The 25,859-nt window shown below is 34.9% G+C and overlaps 1 protein-coding gene and 1 long non-coding RNA gene across 7 annotated transcripts in view; one reads left to right on the forward strand and one right to left on the reverse strand.

Annotated features, from left to right (window-relative positions):
• The window catches only part of PKIB (cAMP-dependent protein kinase inhibitor beta), a 93,343-nt gene extending 80,311 nt beyond the window's left edge, over positions 1–13,032 (forward strand). For 2 of the 6 annotated variants that reach the window (XM_016154024.2, XM_016154031.2), the window contains 3 exons: positions 4,477–4,514; positions 9,259–9,435; positions 11,611–13,032. In XM_016154024.2, coding sequence (XP_016009510.1) covers positions 9,267–9,435; positions 11,611–11,687 — 246 coding nt within the window. In that variant the 5' untranslated portion in view covers positions 4,477–4,514; positions 9,259–9,266 and the 3' untranslated portion in view covers positions 11,688–13,032. Of the gene's footprint in view, positions 1–4,476; positions 4,597–6,713; positions 9,147–9,258; positions 9,436–11,610 lie in introns of those variants that run through there. The other 4 variants (XM_016154001.2, XM_036221424.1, XM_016154044.2 and 1 more) reach the window with 4 other exon arrangements.
• Positions 4,595–25,859, reverse strand: part of LOC107515345 — a 33,988-nt gene continuing 12,723 nt past the window's right edge. Inside the window, exons 2-5 of the long non-coding RNA XR_004951008.1 lie at positions 9,212–9,423; positions 6,623–6,651; positions 6,083–6,256; positions 4,595–5,086 (exon numbers count right to left, since the gene is read on the reverse strand). This is a non-coding gene — a long non-coding RNA (uncharacterized LOC107515345). The remainder of the gene's footprint in view (positions 5,087–6,082; positions 6,257–6,622; positions 6,652–9,211; positions 9,424–25,859) is intronic.

The following is a 25,859-nucleotide window of genomic DNA, read 5'->3' on the forward strand; positions in this document are numbered from 1 at the left end:
GAAGATTTATTATATAAAGATCTCTCTTTAGCCTGTTGCAAAGAAGGTGCTTTTCTTTTGGTTTCCAGTAGGTGATATCTAAGCTTCTTGGATCCCTGCTTTATATATAGCCTAAATAATGCCTTTTCAATTTTCTTGTAGATATTTAATCATGCTCGCTACCCTCAGTTTCAGTCACTGTCAGTGTCAGTGATAGTCTCAGCAACGTTAGCTCAGATTCCCCTGGGGCTCTGCGGTGTTCAGTCTTGGAGGGCATCGGGGGAGGGGCATTCTGGGTTGGGGTTAGAGGATGCAGCTCAGCCTTGGTTTTGCAACTGGGGCTGGTAAAAATCAACTGTTATTTCTCTGCGGTCCTGACCCACGTCTCTGCTTTCTGCTCTGCTGACTGGGCCTTGCTGCTGGCTGTGTAGAACTCGCAGCACTTTCAGGCAGGGCTCTTCAGGGAAGTTGCTGCACCTTCAATCCTCTCTCTCCTTCTGGAGAGATCTCCAGAGGCTGCGAGAGGCAGCTTCTTTATTTCTCCCAGCTCACTGTCCAACACCTGAGATTCTAACCTGTGGTAGCTCATATGCACAGATCCCATGCTCATAGTAGTGGTGTGAGGTTTGGGTGTTTTTTGTTCAGTTTTAGATGTTTAGCTTATCGTTGTTTCAAGGGGAGAGATCTGAGGACTTCTCACTCTACCATGTTTCCCAGAATCTCCACCTAATGTCTTAAAAACAGTATTATTCTACCATTATATTGTATGTGAACATAAAGTTAGTTGCACTGATGGAGTCACAAAAATATTTTGAGAGGTGGAATAAACATGTAGCTTTCTAAAGTAATTGCTTTGATGGATATGGTACACATTTATATGTTTAAATTATGTTTGTTAGTAAAATTAGTTCTATTGTTTTGTATCACACTACACTTTTCCTTTTGAAAACAGATGAGCATATATGTTATAAATGTTCCCCGAAATAAAAGCATGCAATTTAAAGTGTCTATGCTTAAGCTATTGCTTTACATTACCTTTATGCTGGAAGAGTAATTACAGGGCTCTTTTGTTGTAGGTGTATCACTTGCAATAATCATCATAGGCAAAGAAAATAAGCTCAGAGAAAAGGGGCTTTATTTTTCCCTTTGTTGAGAATGAAAATGGCAAAGAAGATTAGCTGAATAAGTTAAAACTATAGGAGCTGTTTTATTTAAAGTGTTAAAGAATTGCATATTATACAGGGGAAAGCTGATGAATCGCATGTAATGACTAGGTGCCAAGTCTGTGTGGAGTTTAATGTTTATGATCCAGAGAGGGTCAGTGTAACTATCCAGATGCCCTGGGTGAGGGTGTTTCTGTAAGAGTTTTTGCAGTAACTACCACTCTGCATATGACAATCTCTGTATATGACAATCAATGTCATGCACGCCTGTAAGGCATTGTATTTGCCACTAGTCTATATCCTATCTCCAAAGCTATTTCAGTGTTAACATAAAATTCATGTTAACATTTAATAATTAAACTTTCAGTTTTGATTAAGGATATCAATAATTAAAAGTACTTTTACTGACTATGTTTGCCTGTTTATAATTTATAGGAATCAGGTATTAATTTGTCGAACAAGCTTAAAAGGAGTCTGGAAGCATTGCTAGAAATGAATGATAGAGATTTATTCTTAAAGTTTGCAAACTGGAAACATAACTAGGCAAAAAGCCAGAACTATTCCAAAGGAGAAAAAAAATTTTAAAGTTCTTAGAGTAAAATTATATTCTTGACACGGCCAGGACATGGAAGCAACCGAAGTGTTTTACAATAGATGATTGGCTAAGGAAGCTGTGGTACATATATACAATGGAATATTACTCAGCCATAAGAGCTGAAATACTGCCACTTGCCACAACCTGGATGGACCTCGAGATAATCATGCTAAGCTAAATAAGCCAGACAGAAAAATTTGAAAACCACATATCACTTATATGTGGGATATAAACCTAAAAGCAACAAATGAACAGGACAAACAAACAGAGACTCATAAACATGGACAATAGACTAGTGGTTACCAGAGGGTATGGAGGGGAAGGGAGGGAGAGGTAGATGGGGTAAAAAGGGTCAAATAAATAAAATCAGAAGTTATGTAAATTACATCGAGTGAATTAAGAAAAAATGTTTTTTAATTACATTTTTGAGAATAATCAGTCCTGCATTCTTAGCCCCCTACCTAGTATCAGTCCACGATGGTTATTAGATGTCAAGCAGTCAGAATGACGAATACCAGAGATTTCAGAAGATGGGTGCTAGGAGGTCTGGTCATGTCCAGGAGGCCCGGTCATGTCCCGGTGGTCTGAATAATAGATGTCAGGTGGATATATATGTGATTCCCTCAGGGGGCAATCAGAGGTCCATATGTGTATCCAGGCATTGCTGCAGGACTGGAAAGTCCAAAAAAGTTTAAGTTTCCAGGCAAGGCAGAACAAGAATGGAGTCTTTCCTTGTGTCTCTACCTTCATAATGTTAATCTTAGCAGCTTGGTTGAAATGACTCTATTTTATCTTCACTCTTTCCTCAGGTTCAACATGTATTAATGAAATTTGTTAGGCAGCTACATTCCAGTCCATGTACCAGGCAGAAGGATATAAAACCATGTCTACTGTGACCACACTGGTCAGAGTTAACTTCCCCTTCTCTCCTTCTTACTGATGTCATCAAAAGTCACTTGGCATTTTAAAAGCAGGGTCTCATCAAAAAGGGAACCGACTTCTCAGGACTTGCATTTTAAAAACCCCTGCACAGACAGGCTGTGTTCATTCTGAGGTGGGAGGCCATATGAACCTCAAAATTATATCATTTTCTCACTAATTTAAAATCAGTTCTTGGGCTTTTGTGAGCTTGGATAGTCTTTGTGTCCCTTTTGAAATCTAGGGACAGTTTGTATCCAAAGCGCTTAGAAAAGAGCAATGGTGAGGAGTAGGTGACTGAGAGCAGTTTCTCACTGCAATTTTGCTGACACCTTCTCCAGACCCCACTCACATGCTGTGTTCCTGGGCGACCCTGTCCCATTTTCTCCCTCATCTGTGCTCAGCCTTCGCGCGTGAGGGGAGCTGCCTGGCATGCAGCCTTCCTAGCTTTCCAGGTGTGGCAGGGGAAGTCCTGTGGCAGATCCCACGGTACTTCTAGCACGGTGTTTTGCACAGAGTTGATGTTAAAAACTTTTTAAATTGAATCCAAATACTTCCTTAATTAAGCTCAAGTAGTTTAAAAAAATAAGAGCACAATGATATTTGAGTCACTGATTCAAAGGATACTGTGAGAAATAAATGAGAATGAAGGGGTCGAAGCAAGGGTTAAGGTAACAAGAAAAAAAAAAGCGTAAGAATGGTTCCTTCTAATTCATGCTAAATCCTCTCAATTCTGATCACTCAGAAAGATAGAAATAAAAAAGTGGGAGGTGAAAGGCCAAAACTATATAAGATATAACACTGCTGTAGCTTATAACCGTTTAGAATTATGGTCATCTAAAGGAGAACTGAAAATATCAATGTGTCCTAGATACTGCTCGCTATACATAACACACACACACTTCATATAACAAGTATCACTGTGCTGGACAAATATTTGAATTTGTTCATTACTGTACCTGGAAGATTATGGGAAAATCAATTGGCTTTGCATTTTGAATTTCATAAGTTTAAACTCTGAACATTTTTCTGTGGCAAAAATAGCTGTCATGTACCTACCAATTATATGTTGAAGGGTTTGTTTAAATCAATATCAAGTAAGAACCTAAGCATAAAAAAAAAATGTGTGTCAACAGACAAAAGATAGAATTTTCTTTGGCTTATATTTGAGGCACAGAAACACCATATGTGGGTTCTCTAAGTTAAAAAATATAATTTTTAGACATGTGTACACATTTCATGTACGCTCTGTTTAGCCTAAAATGGTCTTGATACTTAGGCACATAGATGGCATGTTAAAGAATTCACATTTCAGAGGTAGATATTTTTACTTAATTTTCAAAGAATAGGATTTGAGTTCAAGGTAAATTAAAAGGTAACTGAAAAAAATCAGAATATGTGTAATCTCACCAGATTGTGGGTTCTTCCTTGTAGTTTGTGGGCGCAGCACAGGGTCTGACAATAATTTAGTAGAAACAAGGTGAATATTGACTGGATAAATAAATAATTATCCGTTTCTATTGGTCCACGTTAAGAGGCAATTGTTACAGTTTTTTTGTCTTGTTTGAAAAAAGTTTATATGTTCCAGACAGAAAATACAAAATAACAATATATAGGCAGATAACTAAAGAAAGCTAGCATAAGATATGAAGATACCAAAAGCCAGAGAGAGACAGGTGAGGCGTTTGGTCATCAGCTGAGAGCAGGGTATATCTCTGTCTTTTTCTGAGCTCTGGCCAGGAAAAACACTGACTTTCCAAAATGCCTGTTGTCCTTTTTTTATTTGGCACTCTAAGTATTTTTTCTTCTCTTTTTTTTCAGATAGCTTGACCCATACTTCCAGAGAACTGATATAGTGGGTAAGAAGTTTATTTCAAATCCTACATGCAGAATGGGGAGTGGTTTTACTGTAGGAGATGGAGCCAGAAGTTAGAAAAGAAGGTATTCACTTCCTTACAGGCTCAGCTTCAAGTGAGGAAGCTTGAGCCAGTTGGGGTGGGGATGGGGGTGGGAGGGGGGCGAGGTTGCAAAAGCTTCTGTTTCTGGGTATGCTTATAACATACTAACATACTCTTTTCTTGGCAGGCTCTTTTGAGCCCACTGGAAGCTGATTGTTGATTATTTTTCATACGCCTTTTTAGCTTAAACATCTTTGTCCTTGTGTCAGCGGTGCTGGTGTTGCATTTTCAGTGTTTCAGAGACTGGAAAGATACTGGCATGTGTGTAGATATATGATTATGTATTAGTCTTTTAACGGCATCCTGAAAAATTGTTTATTTTCAATTGCAATGGAAGTGTGTCCCAGGCCTGTAAATCGCATTATGTTGCTGTGGGCATGCAAGGACTTATGTAAAATTTCCAAATGTTCAAATGGTTTCAGCTTCTGTAAGCAGCCACAGTTGATAAAGCAGAACTCATCCGGATTTCTCTGCTAAAAGAAAAAGGAAGAGGTCCTCGTGAGTCAGCTGCCTTGGTTAGCAAACATGAACAATTAGCTTTTTAAGCCCAGGAAATTAAAAGAACCAGTAAGTTAATCTCTTTTGTTTTTCTTAGCAGTGTTTCCTCATTTGTCTATAGGTTATATATTTTTTAAATGTCACAAAGCATTTGAAGAGAGCAATTCTCATATTTCATTCCTTTAATAAATCAAGCATAAACAATCATCGTTACACAGGATAATGATGATAAGTAAAATGGCTATTTGGAGGACAGAGGGACTTTCACTTAAAGATATGCAATTTTGAGTTAAATTATCAAAATGTTATTTTTAGAGCTTTTCTGTGCTAGAATGACTGAGCGTTCATAATTTTGCTAGGTGAATATGTTTTAACTCTTCCAAATTACAGAAGCGATATGTGCTTATTATTACAAGTTAAAATACATAAGGAGGAACACAAAATGGTTAATATTCTTCTTGTTCTCTCTTACATTCGCAACAAAGATTTTTGTTCTTTTTACAAAGTTGAAACACATTATATTTGTTACTTTTTCTCCTCCCCCCCCACACTGTAAATATTGCTTTTTAAACTTGCTATATTTCACAATGTGTCATGGATACATCTCTGTAGGTGGATCTAACTAGATTTGACACATTCTTTACAATTGCTGTATAATATTCTATAATATACATAGTTATTCAACCATTTTTTATAGGCTTGCAGATAATTTCCAATGCTGAGATAGACTTCCTCACCAGGGAATTAAAAGAGCCCAGATAAGAATCACCCTGTAGGTATTATATATCATAAAAGAAAGAAAGAAAGAAAGAAAGAAAGAAAGAAAGAAAGAAAGAAAGAAAGAAAGAAAGAAAGAAAGAAAGAAAGAAAGGAAAGAAAGAAAGAAAGAAAGAAAGGAAAGAAAGAAAGGGAAGGGAATGGAAAGAGAGAGAGAGAGAGAGAGAGAGAGAGAGAGAGAGAGAGAGAATCACCCTGTGGGTTCAGATGCTCCTTCCTGCTTCCTGCTAGCCATCTCTAAGTAGCCAATACATTCCATAATGAATGTAGAAAGCTCCCTCTCCCCATGGCCCTGTGAGGCTGAGCTGGGTAAATTGTCTGTCTTCTGGTGGAGCATAACACCCCGTCACTCAGTGTCATTGCAGGCTCTGTAAGGAAAAAGGTGTCAAGTTGAGAAATGACTAAGTAAATAAAACTCCAGAGTAAAACAGCCTGTTTCTTGGCATCCCTATGTATCCAGTTCTGTTCTTCATCATTAAGTGGTAGTTAATGAGTATAACTTTGACAAACTTTTAGTTTCGTGAAAAGCTTGTTTTCTAACATCAATAAAAAAGAACTAATTTAGAATATGCCTGAAATCATAAAATAAAAGCAAAAGCAAAAACTTCCAAAATAGCAGCCAGCAGCAAAGAATCTTTAAAATAAACTGGAATCCCTGAAATTCTTCTTCTAAATTAATGGCCTACTCAACAGGCCACTTTTTGGAAGTTTTCTTTTAACACACACATACTTACCCCATACTCCTTTGACATATCCCATCTTACTAAAAAAAAAAAAAAAAAAAAAAAAGTTTATCCATTTTATTTAACATAAAATATATAGCATTTAATTATTTACCTTAATATTTTTATACTTATCATTTCTTCAATTTTAAGATTTTAGACTATCAGGCCAGTAATAAGGTATTTGTGGAGCCGCTTCTCCATGCTTAGCATAGTTAACTTATTTGTAGTTATACAGGAAGATGCTTCACAGAAATAAACACTTGATCATGGTCATGGCTTCTGATGTGATATTAATTGTCTGAGGACAGAGTGGAGGCCTGTAAATGGGGTCCATTTCCAAACCGATGTAGGCACTTCTTACAAGCTAGAAATCTCACAAGTAGAGAAGATATCTTTTATCGAAATTCATGTATCATGAGGGTGCTCACAATAACCAAACGTTCATTATACATATATTTAGATATAGATAGGTAGGTAGGTAGGTAGATAGGTAGGTAGATAGATAGATAGATGATAGATAGATAGATAGATAGATAGATAAACAGATAATTTCCCTCTATTTAAAAAGTAATGAAGGGCAGAATCTAAATTAGCTATTGTATGGTTGTATAAACATATCACAGAGATCTGGAGAGTTAATTTTGTGGTAATCCATGTCATCTTGCTTTCAGAGTGAACTGAAACTGGATTTGCAAACTTGCTTGTTAAATTAGCAGCTGAACAACTTTAAATACCTCACTTACCTCTCTAAGCCCTAACTTCCACATCCATATAGTGAGTGTTATTTCTCACTACCTCATAGGATTAGTGGGAAGTTTAAATGAGATAATAGATATGAGAATGTTAATGCTATATTTAATAAATGCTGGTTTTCCCCTTAGAAAACTCAAGAGGTCTTCCAGTAGAAAGATATTTCTTGTTTGGATTAAAGGGAATACATAAGAGAGTGGTAGAGAAAATAAAACTTAATGAGACATGTATAAAAATGCCAATAACCAACCATTTGGTTTCATAGTTACAAAGAGTTTGTATATCCTTTATTTCACTGATTCTTCACAAGAATACTGTGAATCAGATTATTTTTATACCCATTGTATAGGAGAGTAACCATGACTCAGAGAAATTAAATGGATTAACCAATTATCACCTTGCAAGCCTATGAGTTTCTCGTTGTTGTTGTTGTTGTTGTTGTTTTGACTAATAACCCAGTGTTCTTTAATTACTTTTTTGCTGTCTGCCAATGCCAGGTATTTGGCAAGTACTAAGAAGTTATAAGTCTAATTGATTCCAAAATTGCATCTAAAAATGTAGTATTTTCTCAAATTTTCCATGTTTCCTAGAAAGTTGAAAATATCTGGAGAAGTAGCCTAGACTGCTCCTGGCCTCCCGTGGCCCACACCATGTTCAACGTGCATGTCTTGGGTTCTGTGAGCCAAAAAGTTGCATTTCTAATATCAAATGCACCATGCTTTATGACTATTTCTCTTCACTTTTAGCATCTTATGAATTATAGGTAACTTGTTGGAAAAGGATCCCTTTCAACTATAGTGAGAAGTTTGGTTTACTTTGTCTAGGCCAAGTTTCATGTATTTCTGCCCCCAAGAGCCACCAGTGATGATCTTTTCCTTACCTTGGTTCATACTCCGCACATTCTATATCATGATATTATCTATGCATGTATTTCTTTTTCTCCCCTTCGAGAGTGCAAGCCCCCTAAATATGGAAAATATATCATTCCTCTGAACTCTCAGTCCCCAGCTGAGAGCCTACCGCTTAATAGGTTCTCAGTAATGCTTGCTCCTGATCCTGCTTCTTTTGCAATACTTTCCAGTGTTGACTTCTTAGGAAAGATTCATTAAAAGACATCATATGAAAGAGGGTTAGCCTTAGGATAAGCAATATCTGCTACCTCCCTCCCTGTATAGTGAATGAGCTCTTGAGAATCCTTTCATAGAGACAGATAATTGCTAGAAAGATAAAGCTTTCTTAGGAAAGCACTAGTAATTACCATATCCATTGGAAGGTGACAAAAGGTAAAACGGGCCCTACTCTCCCCAATATGAACATGCAGTATTGAAAATTAGGTCTGAGATGAGAACAAATAGAAATACACAGCTGTCACTGGGGTGGGGGGGGGGCCTTTAAGATCAAGTTGAATTTCTTATTTCTAAGGAGTAGCAACAGCATGTGTTTTGTTTGGTCTCCACAAATTACAGCGATTTGGTTTCAGCCTGAACAAGTACCACAAGCAAATACTGGCAGGCAGAGCCTCTAAGGCAGTGACCAAACAAGTCAGTTTTCATTTTCTTCCAAACCCTCATTTGTCTGATCCATTCATAGAAAAAACAGAACAAAAGGCAAGAGATTACAGCACCCTAAAGCATCCAAGTGGCTCTTTTGGCTCAGGGGTTATTTATAGCAATCTGGCTCACACTGAGAACTTCCTGTTCTATTCAGCTAATGTGAGAATGTGCAAATGAAAGCTCCAGGACTGTAACGGTGGACATGGATGCAGGGTGGGATCAATGATTAGGTTCTCAAGCCTGTTTTATTTTTGATCAAACCATGCCTTTTAGACACCATTGTGAGCATATTTACCTCAGAATAGGTTTATCCTCTTCTTCATGTGCACATTCTATTTGCAGATGTTGCAATGAGGACAGAATCATCAGAAATGACTGATGTGGAGTCTATGGGCAATGATTTTGCATCTTCAGCAAGGGCTGGCCGCCGGAATGCCATTATAGACATCCAGGACCCAGCTGTGACCGGTGAAACTTCAGAGTTGCCCCTCAAACTGGAGGCCCTCTCTGTAAAAGAAGGTAACAGTACAATTCTCTTAAAATCATCAGCAGCAGCACTTCTCTCTTCTTAATCAATCCTTTCTTCTGGAACAATCTTCCTTTTAATTAGTTATACATGCTCTTTTTTTTTCTCACTGTTTACTAAAACCTCTCAGCTGTTATTTAAGGTTAAGTAGATTTTTCAGGCTTTCTGAAAGTGGGCAATTGTTCTTTTTTATCTCATGGTGTGTACATGGAAAGTGAACATTTATAATTCATTGGATACACAGTGCTAGTGATTGAGAATAAAAGGTGAACAAATACGGTCTCTTCCCTTGATGAGCTTACAAAATTTATTGAGAAGTATTCAGAAATGAAATAATTTTCCTTCTGTCATCTATTGACAAATCACTTTGGGAATTTCTCCTTCACTGCAGTATTCTATAACTCTATTCCTCTAAGAATAAATTTATTATCAACTAGAGATGAAACCTTTAAGGAATTTGTATAAAAGGTGATCATTCTTCAACCAGTAGGAAAGTTGAATTAAGAAAAAGAACAACTGTCAAACCAATAAAGGAAAATTTTGGTTCTCTCTCCTCATTTCTTACATATAGTTCTTCCAGAATTTAGTCATCTGAAAGTAAATACAATGATATTTTTAACAAAGTTTTTAAAAGTCCCTTCATTTAAAAACATTCATAGATGTTAAAGATAATTTTAGTTCCAAGTGATTGCTAAGCTTCTGCACATCTTCCATATTCATGGGAGCCCCAGAGGAGGGCTATTGGTTCTTTGCCTCAGGAGGTTATTTATTATTTGGTAAAGTTACAAGTGTTCCTGGTTTGATCCCTGTGAAACACAGTTAGGCCAAAGGCTGTGGTCAGATCCCAGAGTTCCATGGTTATACCATCTTTTTCCAAAGGTCATTGAATTTCTCATATGAGACACTACAAGTAAAAGTAAAAAAGTATACACATAAACTATTATATGGTGAAATGAAGGTGGAAGAAATAAAAAGAAAAGAGAAATAAAAACTCATATAATGTTTTTGACCTTTTAAGTTTGAAAATGTCATATATTAGCTTACCATTATGTGCAGGATATACATTCCAAGACCCGCAGTGAATGCCTGAAACTGCAGATAGTACCAAACCCTACATATACCGTTTTTTCCTAGCATACATACTTGTGACAGAGTCTAATTTATAAATTAGGCACAGTAGGATATCAAAAACAACAATAACAAAAAAGGACGATTACAACAACGTACTGTAATAAAAGTTGTGTGAATGCATTTGGGGCATTAAGTAAAATAAAGGTTGCCTGAACACAAGCCCTGTGACAAAGCAAGAGTCGATGTGATCTAACAGGCAGGGAATGTGTGTAGCGTGGAGACGCTAGACTAAGGTGTGACTCATGTCCCAGGTGGAAGGAGTAGGATAGCATGAGATTTCATCACACTACTCAGGACAACGTGCAATTTAAAACTTACAGAATTTTTCCATTTAGTATTTTTATACTGTGGTTAACTACATGCGAGTAATACCACAGAAGGTGAAACCACAGGTAATGGTGGGGGTGGGGCTAGTGTACAATTATCAGAACATGATGTAGCTGTTGAAGAATCTCCCTCAACTAGCGAGATAGAGAAGTTACTTGTTAATATAAAAGGCCAAATTAAAGTTTATATACCTAAATATACACACAAAACCTTAATATTTGTTGACATTACTTAGTTAAGGAAAAGAACAAATACGCTGTAGGATTGTTAGTAGTCTTCACCATTTTATTTTGGTCACTAGAGAAATTATTATCTGATTATTACTCTTTTATATGTTCTTTAAATCATTTGGAATAAATGATATTAAAGAATAAACAAAAAATATATTTTTAAAGGTAGATGGCATAGACAATGTTTTATTAACAAAGCTATAAAGAAGTAGATTTAAGGCTTATTATTCTTCATTAGCTAAGTACAAATATTATTAAGAATTTACAAATGAATAGATTCCAATGCTAATAAAAACAAAAAGCTGGAGTCTGTCTTGTCTTCCTGTAGTTCCCATGTCTGGACCGATGACAAAGGTATGTCCTAATCAAGTAGAAAATGACTAATGTGCATAAAGGAAAAACCAACTGTTTTATTCCGATATAATACAAAATATATTTCAGTATACTCTATATATAAATAAAAATTATTTATTTTTTTAGATGTAAAAAAAAAAGATGAAGAAACAACGCAAGACCAATTGGAAAGCCCCGAAGTGAAGAAAAATGAAAGCTCGTAAACTATCAAAAGTACTGGATTTCTGCACATTGAAAGACAGTGGCTCTCCTTTCCTGAGATGTTTGCTCTGGTCGTAACCATGGTACCACTGCAGCCCTAAGCAATATGTGCGTGTTAGATAGTTTTGCTGTGATGCTACTCACTTGGATTGCAACCGTGATGTCCAGTGTAGATCATTAAAAGGCAGATTACTTCCAAATTGCACCCAAGGAAAAGGTTGAGAATGTATGGTCACTTGAATACATATCACTGTCTCTATGAACCCAGCAAAACCCACTGTTCTCTGTTGGATTTATTTAGCCAGGTGTGTTTTTAATTCTATTTTTATGGTAAGGAGTAAAACATTTCTTGATAAATATAAACCAAACATCATTAACTGAAAACTTTATGGAATTTGTAGGAAATTATGTTTCTTGGTGAGAAGGAATAATTGAATAGTCAAAAACATGGATAGAGTGTTCAGTTTTAACCAAAAATTTCTCCCCAAACCCTAAAAAGATTTGGAAAAAATTGATTTGTGAAAGCATGACAACCTGAACATCTCTAGGATGTTTTTGTCTGATATACATTGCTTCTAGTCCATGCATATTGTAATTTTTCATGTGGATTCTTAAAATGCAAAACCTGTGGCAAATTATTTATATATACCATGCCTATTAAATGAATTTTACTATCTCCCTTAACTTGCGTGTTGTATGTGTGTGGGTATGTTTTTCTTTAATGTGAATTATCTAAAACACCTTACTAGTTGCTTTACACTGTCTTTTTTTTTTTGTAAGGCTTTTTATGTATATATGACTTGTTTTTAAGATAATTTCCTCAGGAATGCAGATTTTAATTTTTATATATTTCCTAAAGTAGTTAACATAAGGGTAGGCACTTAAATATTTGGTGAATGATATGTAGGTTGACATAGCAAAATACTTGCTTTTAATATATATTTAAGTATATATTTTAAAAAGAACAAAACCAAAGCCTTAGTAAATTTTGATTTATAGATATTTCAGGAAAATAATAGAATTCTGAATTTTAAAAATGACTAATGAATTTATTTTCATTTTCAGATATGTATGCATGCAGTTTTATTTGATTTGATTGTAATTGAGGCCATGTCTGTAGACAGTAATCAAATAAACTCTTTCACTGTTAAATCTGTTACTGACATGTCTCCATTTTATCTTCTGAAGTATACCAGGTGAAAAAAATGGCAACATATTTTCAAGAGGAAACTTAACAGTCTTTGCAATATAAAACACTTCCTGCTTATTTTTTCTAGGATGAAGGCTACTTTTATATTCAATACAAACCGAAGGAATAGATTTCAAAGCGCCTGATTTTTTGAGGTTCTTAAATATAACATTTTCTTTATAAAAAAGTTAAAAGCAATATTTTAAGTATAGACTAATTCAATATTTAATAAAAGATGTGGTCACCATTAAAATGATATTTCTCAGTTAATTACATGATGTTACATAATCAGCATAAAGAAAGATTATTGTAGAACAGTGGTTTTTAATCTGGGGGGAGTGTCAATTTGCTTCCTGAAGGACATTTGGCAATGTCTTGAGTCATTTTTGGCTGCCACAAGTAACGGAGGGGACCTGGGAGAGAAGGCGCTACTGACATCTAGTGGGCAGAGGCCAGGGATGCTGCTAAACTGCTACGCATCCTGCAGTCCTACAGGGCAGACCCTCACAGCAAAGAATTATCTGGCCATGTGTTTCAGCAGTGCTGGGGCTGAGAAACCCAGGAATAGAGTTGAACTACTAAGCACATGGACTTTTCATTCAGATGACTGGGGTCTGAATTCTAGCTCTGCTACTCATGACTGTGTGATCTTGGGCAATTTACATCGTCTCTAAGTCTCAGTTTTATCCTCTTGAAATGGTATTAATAGTAGTACATACTTTATAGGGCTAGGAAAGGCAGTAAATGAGATTTTCCAATAAGGTTATTGTATTCAATATTATTTCATTATAACGTTAATGAGAAAATGTCAATTCATGACTGGGGCCACAGTCTGTGTGGGGTAGGCATGTTTCTCTTCTCATGACTGTTTGAGTTTCTCCAGGTACTCTGGCTTCCTCATCCCAAAGGTGTGCACATTAGATGAATTGGCATGTCTAATTGTCCCAGTGTGAGAGTGTGAGTGTGTGTGTGTGTGTGTGTGTGTGTGTGTGTGTGTGTGTTGTGGGGTAGTGGGGGGAGGCGCTAGGGGGGAAAATCTTACAATAGAATGGCATCCTGTTCAGGGGGGGTTTCCATCTTGTGCCTTAAGCTGCCAGGATAGGTCCTGGCCACCCACAACCCTGAACTGAAATAAGCTTACTTGTTTTTATTAATCTCTCTTAAGTTTATGTATAGCTCACATTTATTTCAATGTTTAATATTAGAAGTGTTTTGGGTCTTGATTTAGAAGTTTGGTGATGTTTTTATGTGCAGAAATAGGCCTTAGGAACTTAACTCTTGTTCATATCAATTAGCCTAGGAATTTTGGTTTTATTATACTACATTTTGCTTAAAGTTGCAATTTCCAAGAACCTATTGATGATGCTGAGGACCTACTATATACGTAAAACATTTGTTTAATGCTTGGCAAAGAGCAATTATTTAATAAATATTATCTATCATCACCATCATTTTTATTCCAAACACTTTTGCCATTATTGTCTGGTAGTGAAGGCAGTACATAGCTGGTTTTGCTAATTTGGCTATCTTCTTTCCTCTGCAATTTCACAAATATCCCCAATTTTTGGTGCTGAGAGAAGACGGTTTGATAGAAATTGACAATTCATGGTAATTACCACATTAGTGTCAATTTAATCATGCTAATGAGCTGCTGACAGGGATAAGCATTACTGTTTAACGATGAGTCACTTCCCTAGTGTTTTATGACAGCTACTGCAATAAAACAGAATTTTGACTCAGTATCTAAATGAGTAACTTGTTTCATGAAAATGTAGAAGAAAAAAAAGCAATATAGCTCTTGGGTTATGGTATTTATCTTTCACATAGAAGTCCAGAAATGAAACCATGTCCCTCTTCATTATTGCTAGTGATGACATATTGTGAATGATGTATATACTAAATCACTTAATCATCACAAAGTCCACATAACTGTCCCATTACATACATATGTATAAGTGCTTTGTATTATACAAGGTATCGACCTTATTGAATATTTGCCAACAGAAGGAATTCAGACAAAAGAGTTTGAGAGCTCAATACTAGTTTAAAGTTAAAATGGAATTAATCTACAAATTTCAAAAAATCAAGTTATTTTGGGGAACATATGGTACAGTATTTTGTCATAGCAAATAGACACTTTCAACAAGGCTACCTAGTTGGGGCTCATTAAAGTAAGTCTCCATGCCCGTTTTTGCCATTTTCTTTGTACAAGCCTCTTGCTTTAGTCAATAGCTTCAGAGTCTTAATTAACCGTGAGATAAAGCAGGACGAAAGGGAGATGATAAAGCAGCTGTCTGGAAACTTGACTCTGTACAAAGGAGGAGGAAGAAGAACAAAAATAAACTGTTCTGTGTCATGTGCCGAGAGATATTTTTGCGATTTGAGCTGGAAAGTTTTGAACCTCCTTAGAATATGAGTGATCACAAACAAAAGGAAATAGTGTGTGTGCTTGCTTTAGTTTTACTAGCTCAGGTGGCTTGGGCAGATGATGGTGGAGAGACAGAGAGAACAAGAGGAAGAATTACCACTGCACATTAGCCCGATGCTTTATCTGTGTAAACTGACACCTCAAGTTCAATTACAGCTTTGTCATTTTCTGTTATGACTTTGATTATTTTACTACTCTGTGCTTCAACTTCTATGTGAAAAATGGTAAATTATGGAAATTAAATTAGTTAATAATGATAAGTTGCTAAGGAAAGTGCCTATACTTAGCAAAAGTTATTATTATTATTATTATTAATTTTTGAGCATAAAGTGTGGTAGAGACTTTAAGGTGAATGTGTTACCTCTGTTTATTTTTTTTTCTGTTATTTGCCAAAGTAGATTTTCCTACTGTTCCTTTGTTTTCTCTTCTTTCTATGAGCATCAACTCCTTAACCCAAATTGGAATGGATTAATCGGAGTGGATTTCTTTTTTTCTCTCAGAAGTATTGATAACAACTCTCAAAAAAAAAAAAAATACAGCTTTTTAAAATGGAAGCATTGGCTCAAACAAAGGGCTAAGGAAGGTACTATTGCTACTCGTTAAAATCCTAGAACAGATTTCTTTTTGAGTACAGGTCGGCAGGAATAATTATTATTACTACAGCCATACTTTGAATGACTGGTGACTACTGAGCACCACAGTAGATCCTTTAGAAGTTTTGTGATAATTACCGTACAAAATAGTTGCTCATGTTTCTCATTTTACAGATAAAGAAAGTGGATTTAGGGACTGCTTTTGAGAATTCACACTTGTCCAAAAAGCGTCAACAGTGATCTGAGACAGGGTTCTCAGAGCCAGAATGTGTACTGCCTCTCTTTCACCCAAAATCCCCTTCCTTCTGCCCAAAACCATCTCATCCATGAGTCATGTTAAATTTGTCTGGATTCCACCGAGGATTCCTATGAAAATTGAAACATTTTACATAGACAGGATAGCACATAAACCATCACGAGGTATTGTATCTTAGCATAGTAATTTTATTTATTCGTTTGGTATTTATTCCCTTACTCTTTCATTCATACATATTTTACCTTATTTCAGAAAAGATTTTCTATGGTGAGCTCAATTTGCCATTCACTTGCAGGATCCTGAAGGAATGGAAAAGTAATGAGAGGCTTATGGTTCTTTTGGCTGGGAGGTAGTGTCTGGAAGTGAGGCAAAAGAAATTAAAGCCTTACTGAAAAGAAGAGAGGCATCATACCAAATTGGGCTCATTTCATGTTGGTCCTGGGGCTGGCCTTGACTGAAAAGGGCACATCAACGTTCCGTGGGAAAGTTTCCACAAAACGAATCTGGCATGAACGAGCTATAAGTATCTTAAAAGTAAAGCCACATAGGCAAATGAAATGATATTCTTTGTTCCATGTAGATATATTTCTGAGGTTGAACAATGTTTGGCAGGACTGAGAGCAAAGAAGCACCAGAAGCACTAGATAAACATTACCTACAGAGACCTCGGGGAACCATTCTTCTCGAAGCAAGAAATTAGAAAAAAATCTTGCACCACCTTACAATGTACGAAATTGTCTTTGGAAGCTCTGTGAAGGCTCTCACGATGCTTTAGACATATTAGACATTCAAACATTCCTGTTTTTCAACAAATGAACAGGACAAACAAACAGAGACTCATGGACATGGACAATGAACTAGTGATTCCCAGAAGGGAGGGGGGAAGAGAGAGGAGAAAAATGAAAAAATAAATAAAATGTTAAAAAATTATGTGTATATAGTATTAAAAATAATAAATAAATGCATTTAAAAAATAAAAATAAAATAAACAAATATTCTTGTTTTATAATAAAATTTTCACCTAAATATCTACTAGTGGAAGGAATTTGCTTTTTAAATAGTTCCTTTATTTGATATTAGGAGATTGGGGAAAAAATCAAAAGAGATCATGGGGCTATAAGTCAATAAATGTGAATTTTGTTCCAGGATTCGACTTTAATTTAATCTAAATTGACTGTATACCTTTGGGTAAATTATTTTATTTTAATTTGCAAGATTTACTCAAAATGAACACTAGGTGGTGCTGGCATCACACATCTCATTAATAGCGCACACACACACAAAATTAACCAGGTTTCCTAAGGTTTTCAATTTTTTTTTGTTTTATATTCAGCTGGGTACATTGATCAGAATTATTTAAAAAAAACAAAATAAAGTAACAACAAACAAAAACTACAGTACTTCAAACACAATGTTCCTGTGAGACAGTTTAGAAAGGAAATAGAAAGTGTACTTATCTTTGATTATTATTTAGGGTACCCTATGCTCTCAAGTACCTAAAGAGGGCGCTCTAATGCATCTTTAAAATAGACTTAGGAATACAAGGCTAGAATTTTTACTTCATGCAACAAAGTGTCCTTTTTTTTGTACAACAGGGTTGACTGGATTTCTTTCTATCTCTAAATTTAAGCTAGTCATGCACAAATATTTTATTCATTAAAATCAAGTTAAAAACAGTTTTGAATCCCCTACACTCTTAGTTTCAAAATTGACCTTTGATGTTTTTCAAGTTATAAGTTCTATTTTCAATTGTGACTTTGAGATTTTGAAAAGCCCCCGCAGCTTGAGCCCAAGTAAATGGTATGTAAATGCATAGCTTTTTCTTAATCTAATTAAAAACATCTTCTATCACTTAACGGTTTCCTCTTCCACTTAGGAGAAAGATGGGTCTTGTGAAAACAAACTGGGTCTTAACTAAGTGATTATTCCTGGTCTTCCAAGGGCAGGAAGAGAAATAGAGAAATCTTTTCCCACAAATCCTGCTGTGTGTTGTGTGGGAAAATTGAATGCACAAAGGGGATGCTGGCCAAGTAGTCTTGGCAAGGTACCTGTTGGGGGCAAGAGGCCCTGAGCACAGCTTCTTGATATCTTCGAAGTGTTGTCACTGGACAAGAAGTCCCGTATTCAGTGATGGGCCACATGTGGGTCAGTGGGAATGGGAAGGGACAGATAATGCTTAATATGCATTAACAGCTAACCCTTAATATGCATTAAAGACTGTTCCCAGTGCTGTATGTGTGGTGATTTATTTAGTTCTCACAATAGCCATGGACATGAAAAAACAGGCCCAGGGAAGTTCTTGCCCAAGGTCACACTAGTAAATGGCAAAGCCAAGTTTCAAACCAAAACAAATTGAATCCAGAATCTGTGCTTTTAATAATTGAGCTTCATCATCTCTTTAAAGGAGAACAAATGCTTCTACAGTGATTACTGTATGCCAGATACTTATATTGTCCTAAGTGCTTTACCCATACTAACTCTTACTTCTCACAACCCCATGATCTAAGTAGTATTGTCCCCAGTTTACAACTGAGAAAATTGAGGCACGGGTCAGTTAAAAGGTTAAGATAGTGATGGATGTTGAAAGTGTGCTAAAAAACAAGCCTTTCGAAGTCATTTGAAGTTCCTTTCTTAAGACTTTCACCCCTCAAAATAATTTTCCTGTTTTTCCTCACTTCATCGTGTCCCCATTCGTAGAGGTACCACATCTGAGGCCTTCTGGCAGCAATGGTCAGAAAGGGGAGAAGGGGAAACCACCAGGAGCTGCCTTTCTGAGGTATTTTCTTCCTCTCTGAATATTGGTCCAGTCACAAGTGATGGACTATGCAATTTGTGGGACTAGGAGTGCATTTCACAGTGATTAAAAGGCTGAGAGGGGGCAGAAATGCTTCAGGTATCTTTGGAGAGAAATGGGCTGGTGTGGTTGGCATTAAAGTAGTGGGAAATAATGGCAAATAAGTTGGAAATAAGTTTCAAAACAGGTTCTCGAGACTTTGGAAAAGCAGGTGAAGGCATCTGGACCTTATGTAGGCAATAGGAACTATCAAAAAAATTTTCTTTGAGCAGTGAAGCAGTGAGGTGAAATCTATCAAATGACTTTATTTTTCCTAAGTTATATAAGTGAAACATTTTATACCTTATTAGTAGTAAATAAATGGGAAATAGGTAGCATTGAACAAAAACTAGGCAACTCTGTCAAAAGATTTCTAAATTAGAGAACAAGGTATGGACGCTGTAAGAAATCTCACTCCATACAAATGACCACTCAACATTCCATATTCCCCTCCTAGAACCCTGTGTTTTTTGTATATCTGACTGACCCTAGCTGGTAATCTGCTAACAAAAGCAACCTCTCCTCAAATTGAAGTTTTTCACCCTTTCTGTTCATTGTCGGTGTTGTTTTAAAAATAGCATTTCAAATGCCCTCAGCCTTCAGAGAAGCAGGCAGATGTGAAAATTAGAATCTGAACCACTATTGTCTCTATCATTAAAACTTATGCATTTTAATAAGCAGGATTTTAACAACCATTTTAACAACCATGCTCTGGTAGCATAAGTAAGCAGAATTTCCACATTCACCAAGGGGCCACTGTTGATTCTTGAAAAAGAAACAAAAAGTAACCAGATGGTAGCTGACAAGCCAGCTTTAAAAGAAAGTATTTGTTTTGATCTCTTTCCTAAGGGAAAGAAATTAAGTAATTAATGGAAGAAAAGAGAATAAGAAAGAAAAGAGAAAGAAAGAATAATTTATGAAGAGAAATGTGAGGATATTGGAAAATAAGGGGAACAAACTAGGCAGTTCTCGAAAAACAAAAAGTGAGAAGAAAAATATAACTGCAGATTTTTCACCAAATGGTTGCCTAGGAAACTTGACTAGGAGTGGTTCTCTCTGTACTGAAAAATGTTGAAGGACACACCGAATTTAAAGTTTATTGGCTCTGCCAGTATTGACTGGGAAACAAAACACGTTTCAGACATATTAGTTATGAGCACCGTATTTTCTATATTATGCTTTTTTCCCTAACAGTAGAAGTGTTTGGTTTCAACAGTTTTGAAGGGGAATAGTAAGAATAAAACTCAAGCATAGTGAAATTTTTAAAAAGTCAGATTAAGATGGCACATTAATGTGTGTAACATTGAATAACAAACCGTGGAAAAGTAAATTAGGAAGTAGCTCAAAGTCCATTTGGCAATGCGAGACCATCTGAACCGTTTGCCAAGTATGCTGTTGAAAAACATTTTTCATGTAAAGAGCTTTGGTACATTTGAGGTCATACAATACAGAGATAAAGGAAGTTTTACATTACAAAGCAGTTTATTTTTTTATCTTCTATTAACATACAGCTCTTAGAAATCCTATTACCACTGTTTTCCTTTTAATTAAAGAATTATAAAGAACAAAAAGCAATAAAAAGTGCTGGACTGCTCGCATTTGAATTTATCTTTCCTATAGTTTATGGTATTCTCCAGAAAATGTCAATATTACATTGCTATAAATAAACCCATCTCTGCAAAGTTGTCACTCTTGTGTATCTGGGGCTGAATTCTCAGTCTGTGAGTATAGCGTGTATGTGTGTTTGAAGGAATGTGGGAGGTTGTGGGGGCAACAGATTAAGAGAGATTCTTTTTTTCATAGTGAGTAGTGGAGCAATGAGATAAAAGCTATCAAACGCCTTTATTTTTCTTACACCATCTCTTTTTCCCAGACAAAATGTAAGGGTTCAGAGTGTGAGATATTTGTTGTTGTTTGAATACATGCTTTGGTTATGTCACATTAGTTTTCCTTCATATTAACACAAGTTTTCTAGAAGAGAAAAACATATTCTATCCTTTGGGATAAAATGAATCCTAGGTCGTAAATATTTATGCTTATGGATAACAAATTGGAAAGGCATAGTATAAAACAAAAAATATATATATACCTTTGGCTGTTGACAAATGTTTGAATTTCCTCCTTAGAATTCATGTTGTCAATTGTTTACTCCTCTTTACTTTCCTCTGGCATAAAAAAAGTAAAATCTAAGAAGTTCACAGCAGGACTAATAGTTTTAGTTGAGCAAAATAACCATACATTTTAATTCTAAGTAAATCTTACCAAAAAAAAAAAAAAAAAAAAACTAACCCAAGAATAATGATTGTAATAAAACAAATAATTTTGAAAGTTCCAATTAAATTTGGTGTTACAATGTTAATATAGTATGTTTCTTACCTGCTGCCTCCCGTCATGCTCGGAGATTAGCAATTAGCTTGAGTGTATGACATTAATTCTCCTCAAATATTACATAAGGGAATTGGCCTAGAAGTTCTTTTAAAAATTGAGTCTGCCACCCTGAACAAGCCCTATCCCATTTGATCTCGGAAGCTACGCAGGGTAGGGCCTGGTTAGTACTTAGATGGGAGACCACCTAGGAAGACCAGGTGCTGTAGGTGTAAAAAAATAAAAAATAAGAGATTGTAAACTTGCAATCTGTGAGGTCAACCAAGGGTTGCCTCACCTAAAAATATAAAATAAAATAAAATTCCATTCTGAAAAAAATCTGTAGGTTTACTATTTAAGAAAGAATTCTTTGTCTAAAAAATAATGGAGAGATAAAAATTGGGGAAAATATTTACTATTACACAATTTAAACAACACAACTAAAACAAGAATAACATTAGTATTCAAATTAAAAAATAAATGAAAGACATTATCAGAAAATAGTTCATAAAAAAGGAAAAAAAGCTTGAAAAAATAATGAGAATGCAAATAAAATTCAAATTTATTTTTGACAATTGAATTAGGTAAAATAAAGCACTCTGGTATGCTGGTGTAGAACATGAGCTCTGGGGCGGATGAACTTGATGTGAAATGCTGTTGCACGTCTCACAGATTACCAGCCATGGGCAAATCTCCATTTTCCCACTGTAAACGGAAAATAACACCTACCCATAGAATGATTAATGATGATTTAAATAAGATTACTCTAATGTGCTTAGCACAGCGCCTAGCATATATTAAGAGTTTGATCCTAATCGACTATCGTGGCTCTCATGCTGGTGAAAATGTACAGTGACATATTTTAACAATCAATTTGGATAATGTACTGATGACATATTAAGTAGTCTTTAATATGTTTTAAGTAGTTTTTAATAACACTGGAAAATAGATCTAGCAATCCTAGTTTGGCAACCAAACTTTAGCAAAGGCTGTTCATTTCTAGGCTGTTTGAACTCAATACCTCATTATATGAAAAGAATATACCTGTATACACATATATGTGCATATTCAATATACATACACATACTTGCATATATGTATTTATATATGCATATACGAATATATATAAACAAAAAACAACAAAAATTCAAATTGAAAAACTTATCAGTGTTTGATAAAGGGTATGCTTTATCATCATTGCATAGTAAATTCTGTATCTTATTTTGAAAATTTGCACATGAGAGTCTATTTATGGAAACTAAAGTTTATTTCAAGTAAATTTTTCAGAGGTACAATATATATATTTTTAAATTTGGTAATGTTCATAGGTCTCTAAAATTCCTAGCCATATATTTTTAAAAGCCCAACTACCTGCAAGTTTATGCTTAAATTCAATAAACATATTTATTTGCAAAAATACTGACCTTTTCACTAGTCAAATAACTATGATTTAACCACTGTTTATTTTTTGTATAAATTTCTTCAGAGAATCTTCATTCAATATATTTATAATAAATATGTAGCTTCCTATAGTTGAAGTATTTAATCTCCAAAAAACATAGAGGTATTAAGCAAAAAACAAGTCTTTTAATCAAGAAAATATTTTTATATCTGATGAATTATGCACAATAAAACAAAACCGCCATGTAATAATACATAAATATATATTAGCTATAGCTATATATTTTATTTTATCTTCCAGAATTTTTTGAGAATATATTCAGAATAAGATATTTCCAGTAAATAAAATTTACCAAGCCTAAGCTTTTTAATTTGGTAAGAATGACAGTATACTTATATAAAAAAAATGACTATCATAATGCTCTCACATGTAAAACCTTATTCCTGTGGCAGTTCTTAATTTCTTTAAAGCAATGAAAATACTTAATTCTTGATTTCTAATATACTATTGCAAAACACTAATCAAATTATTGTTTTCTGGTGGCTTTTTGGTAATGAACTAATTTATTGTTGGGACCACCTGGCCTTTTAGGCAACTGATTATCAGGATTTTAAAATTTAATGATTTGTTATTCTAAATTTGATGTTTGTAGTAAAGTACATTTGAAAAAGGAGAAAACACTGTATTTTAACTATTTTACTGTTTCTTACATATGTGCTAATGTTCATAAAGCTTGGTAAGTTAAAATGATTTTTTCCAAGTACTACATTTTTCTTTTTGCTTTACATAATGATTATTAATTGCCTCAGTTCTCTTACTGCAATTTTTTAAAATGTCCATCTCTCAAAATAAAATAATTGGAATCTTGCAATCTATCCCATAAGCCCACAATTTCGCATTCTTTAGAAAATGTGAACCAATAAGAAGGTTTAGGCAGCAGAGATAGAAATGCTGAAATGGTGATCTTTTTTGTGTCATATAATGTCATTCACACCATGTGTACTTTCACTATTTTCAAACCTCTAATTCAACTCTTAAATATCTGTTATTTGAGGACAGTAAACTAATTTACTTTTGCTTCATAGATCCCTCAATATTACTAGCTGGGAGAAGGTATGTAATGCACACTTGGTGCAGTTCATATCATCCACATCACACTAAAGACAGAGCACATGCCCCTGCTCTGCCTTCCTCGATGCCTGCTTGCCATGTGTGGATAGTAACTCTTATATAAATCCATATTTAATTATCTTAATTAAGTTATTATAAAGTATTCATCAGTGCTCTTTGATTTCAAGATGAAGATGCTCAATCTGTATTTAAGCAAAAATAATTTATTGATTCATGTAACTGTAATTCCAGAGGTATAACCTCTGAAAGGAGATCCAAGACCTTCAATAATGCTGTTGGTCTCTGACTGCATTTCTTCGCCCTCTATGTCTGTTTGGTTTATTAATGGCTGTATCCAGGAGCTCAAGCTATGTCACCCTTGGTTTTGCCTGCCTCTGCCTAGAACTAGACATGTGATTGATAAGAAAGACAGCAACCAGCAACCCCAGACTCCTAAGTCCCAGTTTAAATGTACTACAAGGGAGACCGTTGCTCCTCAACAATTCCAGCAAATAATTTCTGGAATACTTTGGTTAGTCTGACTTGAGACATGCTCCTGTACTGAACATTTTAGCTGTAGAAAGAAGGTACTTAGATTGGCAGTGACTGACACTTGTTCTCCCTCCTATGGCAAGGAACAGAGAGGGTCAGCCCCATCTGAACCAAGTGGAATTCAACTGTAGAAGAATTCGATACCTACACTTATCGAAGAAGCAAATCAACAAAAATAGACAAACACCTTATTTTCCTGAATTAAAAAGAATAGTGTATGATACTGCATACATTTATTAAGTGTGTTGATAATACTGAGAGCTAAGTAATGACTAGTATTCTTTCTACATCTGTGTATATGTGAACATTTTCACATTAGTTAAGAAAAAGAAGCACACCTCTTTTTCTAGGGGTCTGATGCTCCTAGATGGAGTAACGTGACTTGTAGCACTAAATATCGCTCTCAGGGCTAATATCATATGGGCCCTAGGAAATCATTTCTCCATTATTATTATTCCCTATAGCCTATATTATTACATTGAAAGGCTATGATGCTTAACTGCCATGAATCTGTGTGAACTGTTTCCTTGCCACTGTCAGAGACAATGCTTCTGAGTGCAGGGAATATTTGAGCAGGAAGATCATTTAGATAAGATAAAAAACAAATTAACTCAAATTCTTTCTTACAGGCAATTAGAATGCAATGCATTCTTGCATTATGAAACATCATTTTCCATAATATCAGACATACTGTTTCATGCTTCTTTTCATGTTACAATTTGTGGTTCCAGTTTAACTATAAATTAGAACATTTGCACATGATGGTTGAGAAACACTTCATAATGTTAAGCAATTTAATAATTCAAACTAGAGGAAAATTGAATGCTAGAATTCTGAGTAGTTTTAATTTTATTGACATATATAATAAGATTTATGTAAATTTAAGTAGTTTTAATTTTAATGTTAATACTAATTAATTTTAATTTGTATTTGATTTATAAATTTAATAAATAATGTGAATATTGCAGAAGAAAAATGCTTTGAAAGCATATAAAAATAAATTTAATTTTTGACATTAATTTTTATATTAATTTAAATTAATTTTTAAATAAAGCTATGTTCAAGCTTTGTACACAATGAACATAATTACATGCTGTTTTCTAATCCTTTACAGTAATTGCTGCAATAGGACACAAAATAGGTGAAAAATCTCAATTATTACTATGTAATTATCTTGTTTAAATGAAGGCAATAAAATACATTTTGTGGAATAGTTGTACAATAACTTATAAATTATGCTGTTATTACGATTCATCCATGCATTAATAGTTCATTAATGGTTCAATCAGACATGTTCAATAATAACTAAATTAATTTGGCTTCAATATTTTGTTAGTTTTCAGCCTCGTGAAATTGTAATGTTATACTACAATTGTAGTGTTCTTCAATCTGTCTTCAGATTGAAGATATTTTTGTTAAGTTAGGGAAATAGAATGTACATTTAACA

This window comes from Rousettus aegyptiacus, unplaced genomic scaffold (assembly GCF_014176215.1).
Source record: "Rousettus aegyptiacus isolate mRouAeg1 unplaced genomic scaffold, mRouAeg1.p scaffold_m13_p_1, whole genome shotgun sequence".
Classification (NCBI taxonomy): Eukaryota; Metazoa; Chordata; class Mammalia; order Chiroptera; family Pteropodidae; genus Rousettus; species Rousettus aegyptiacus.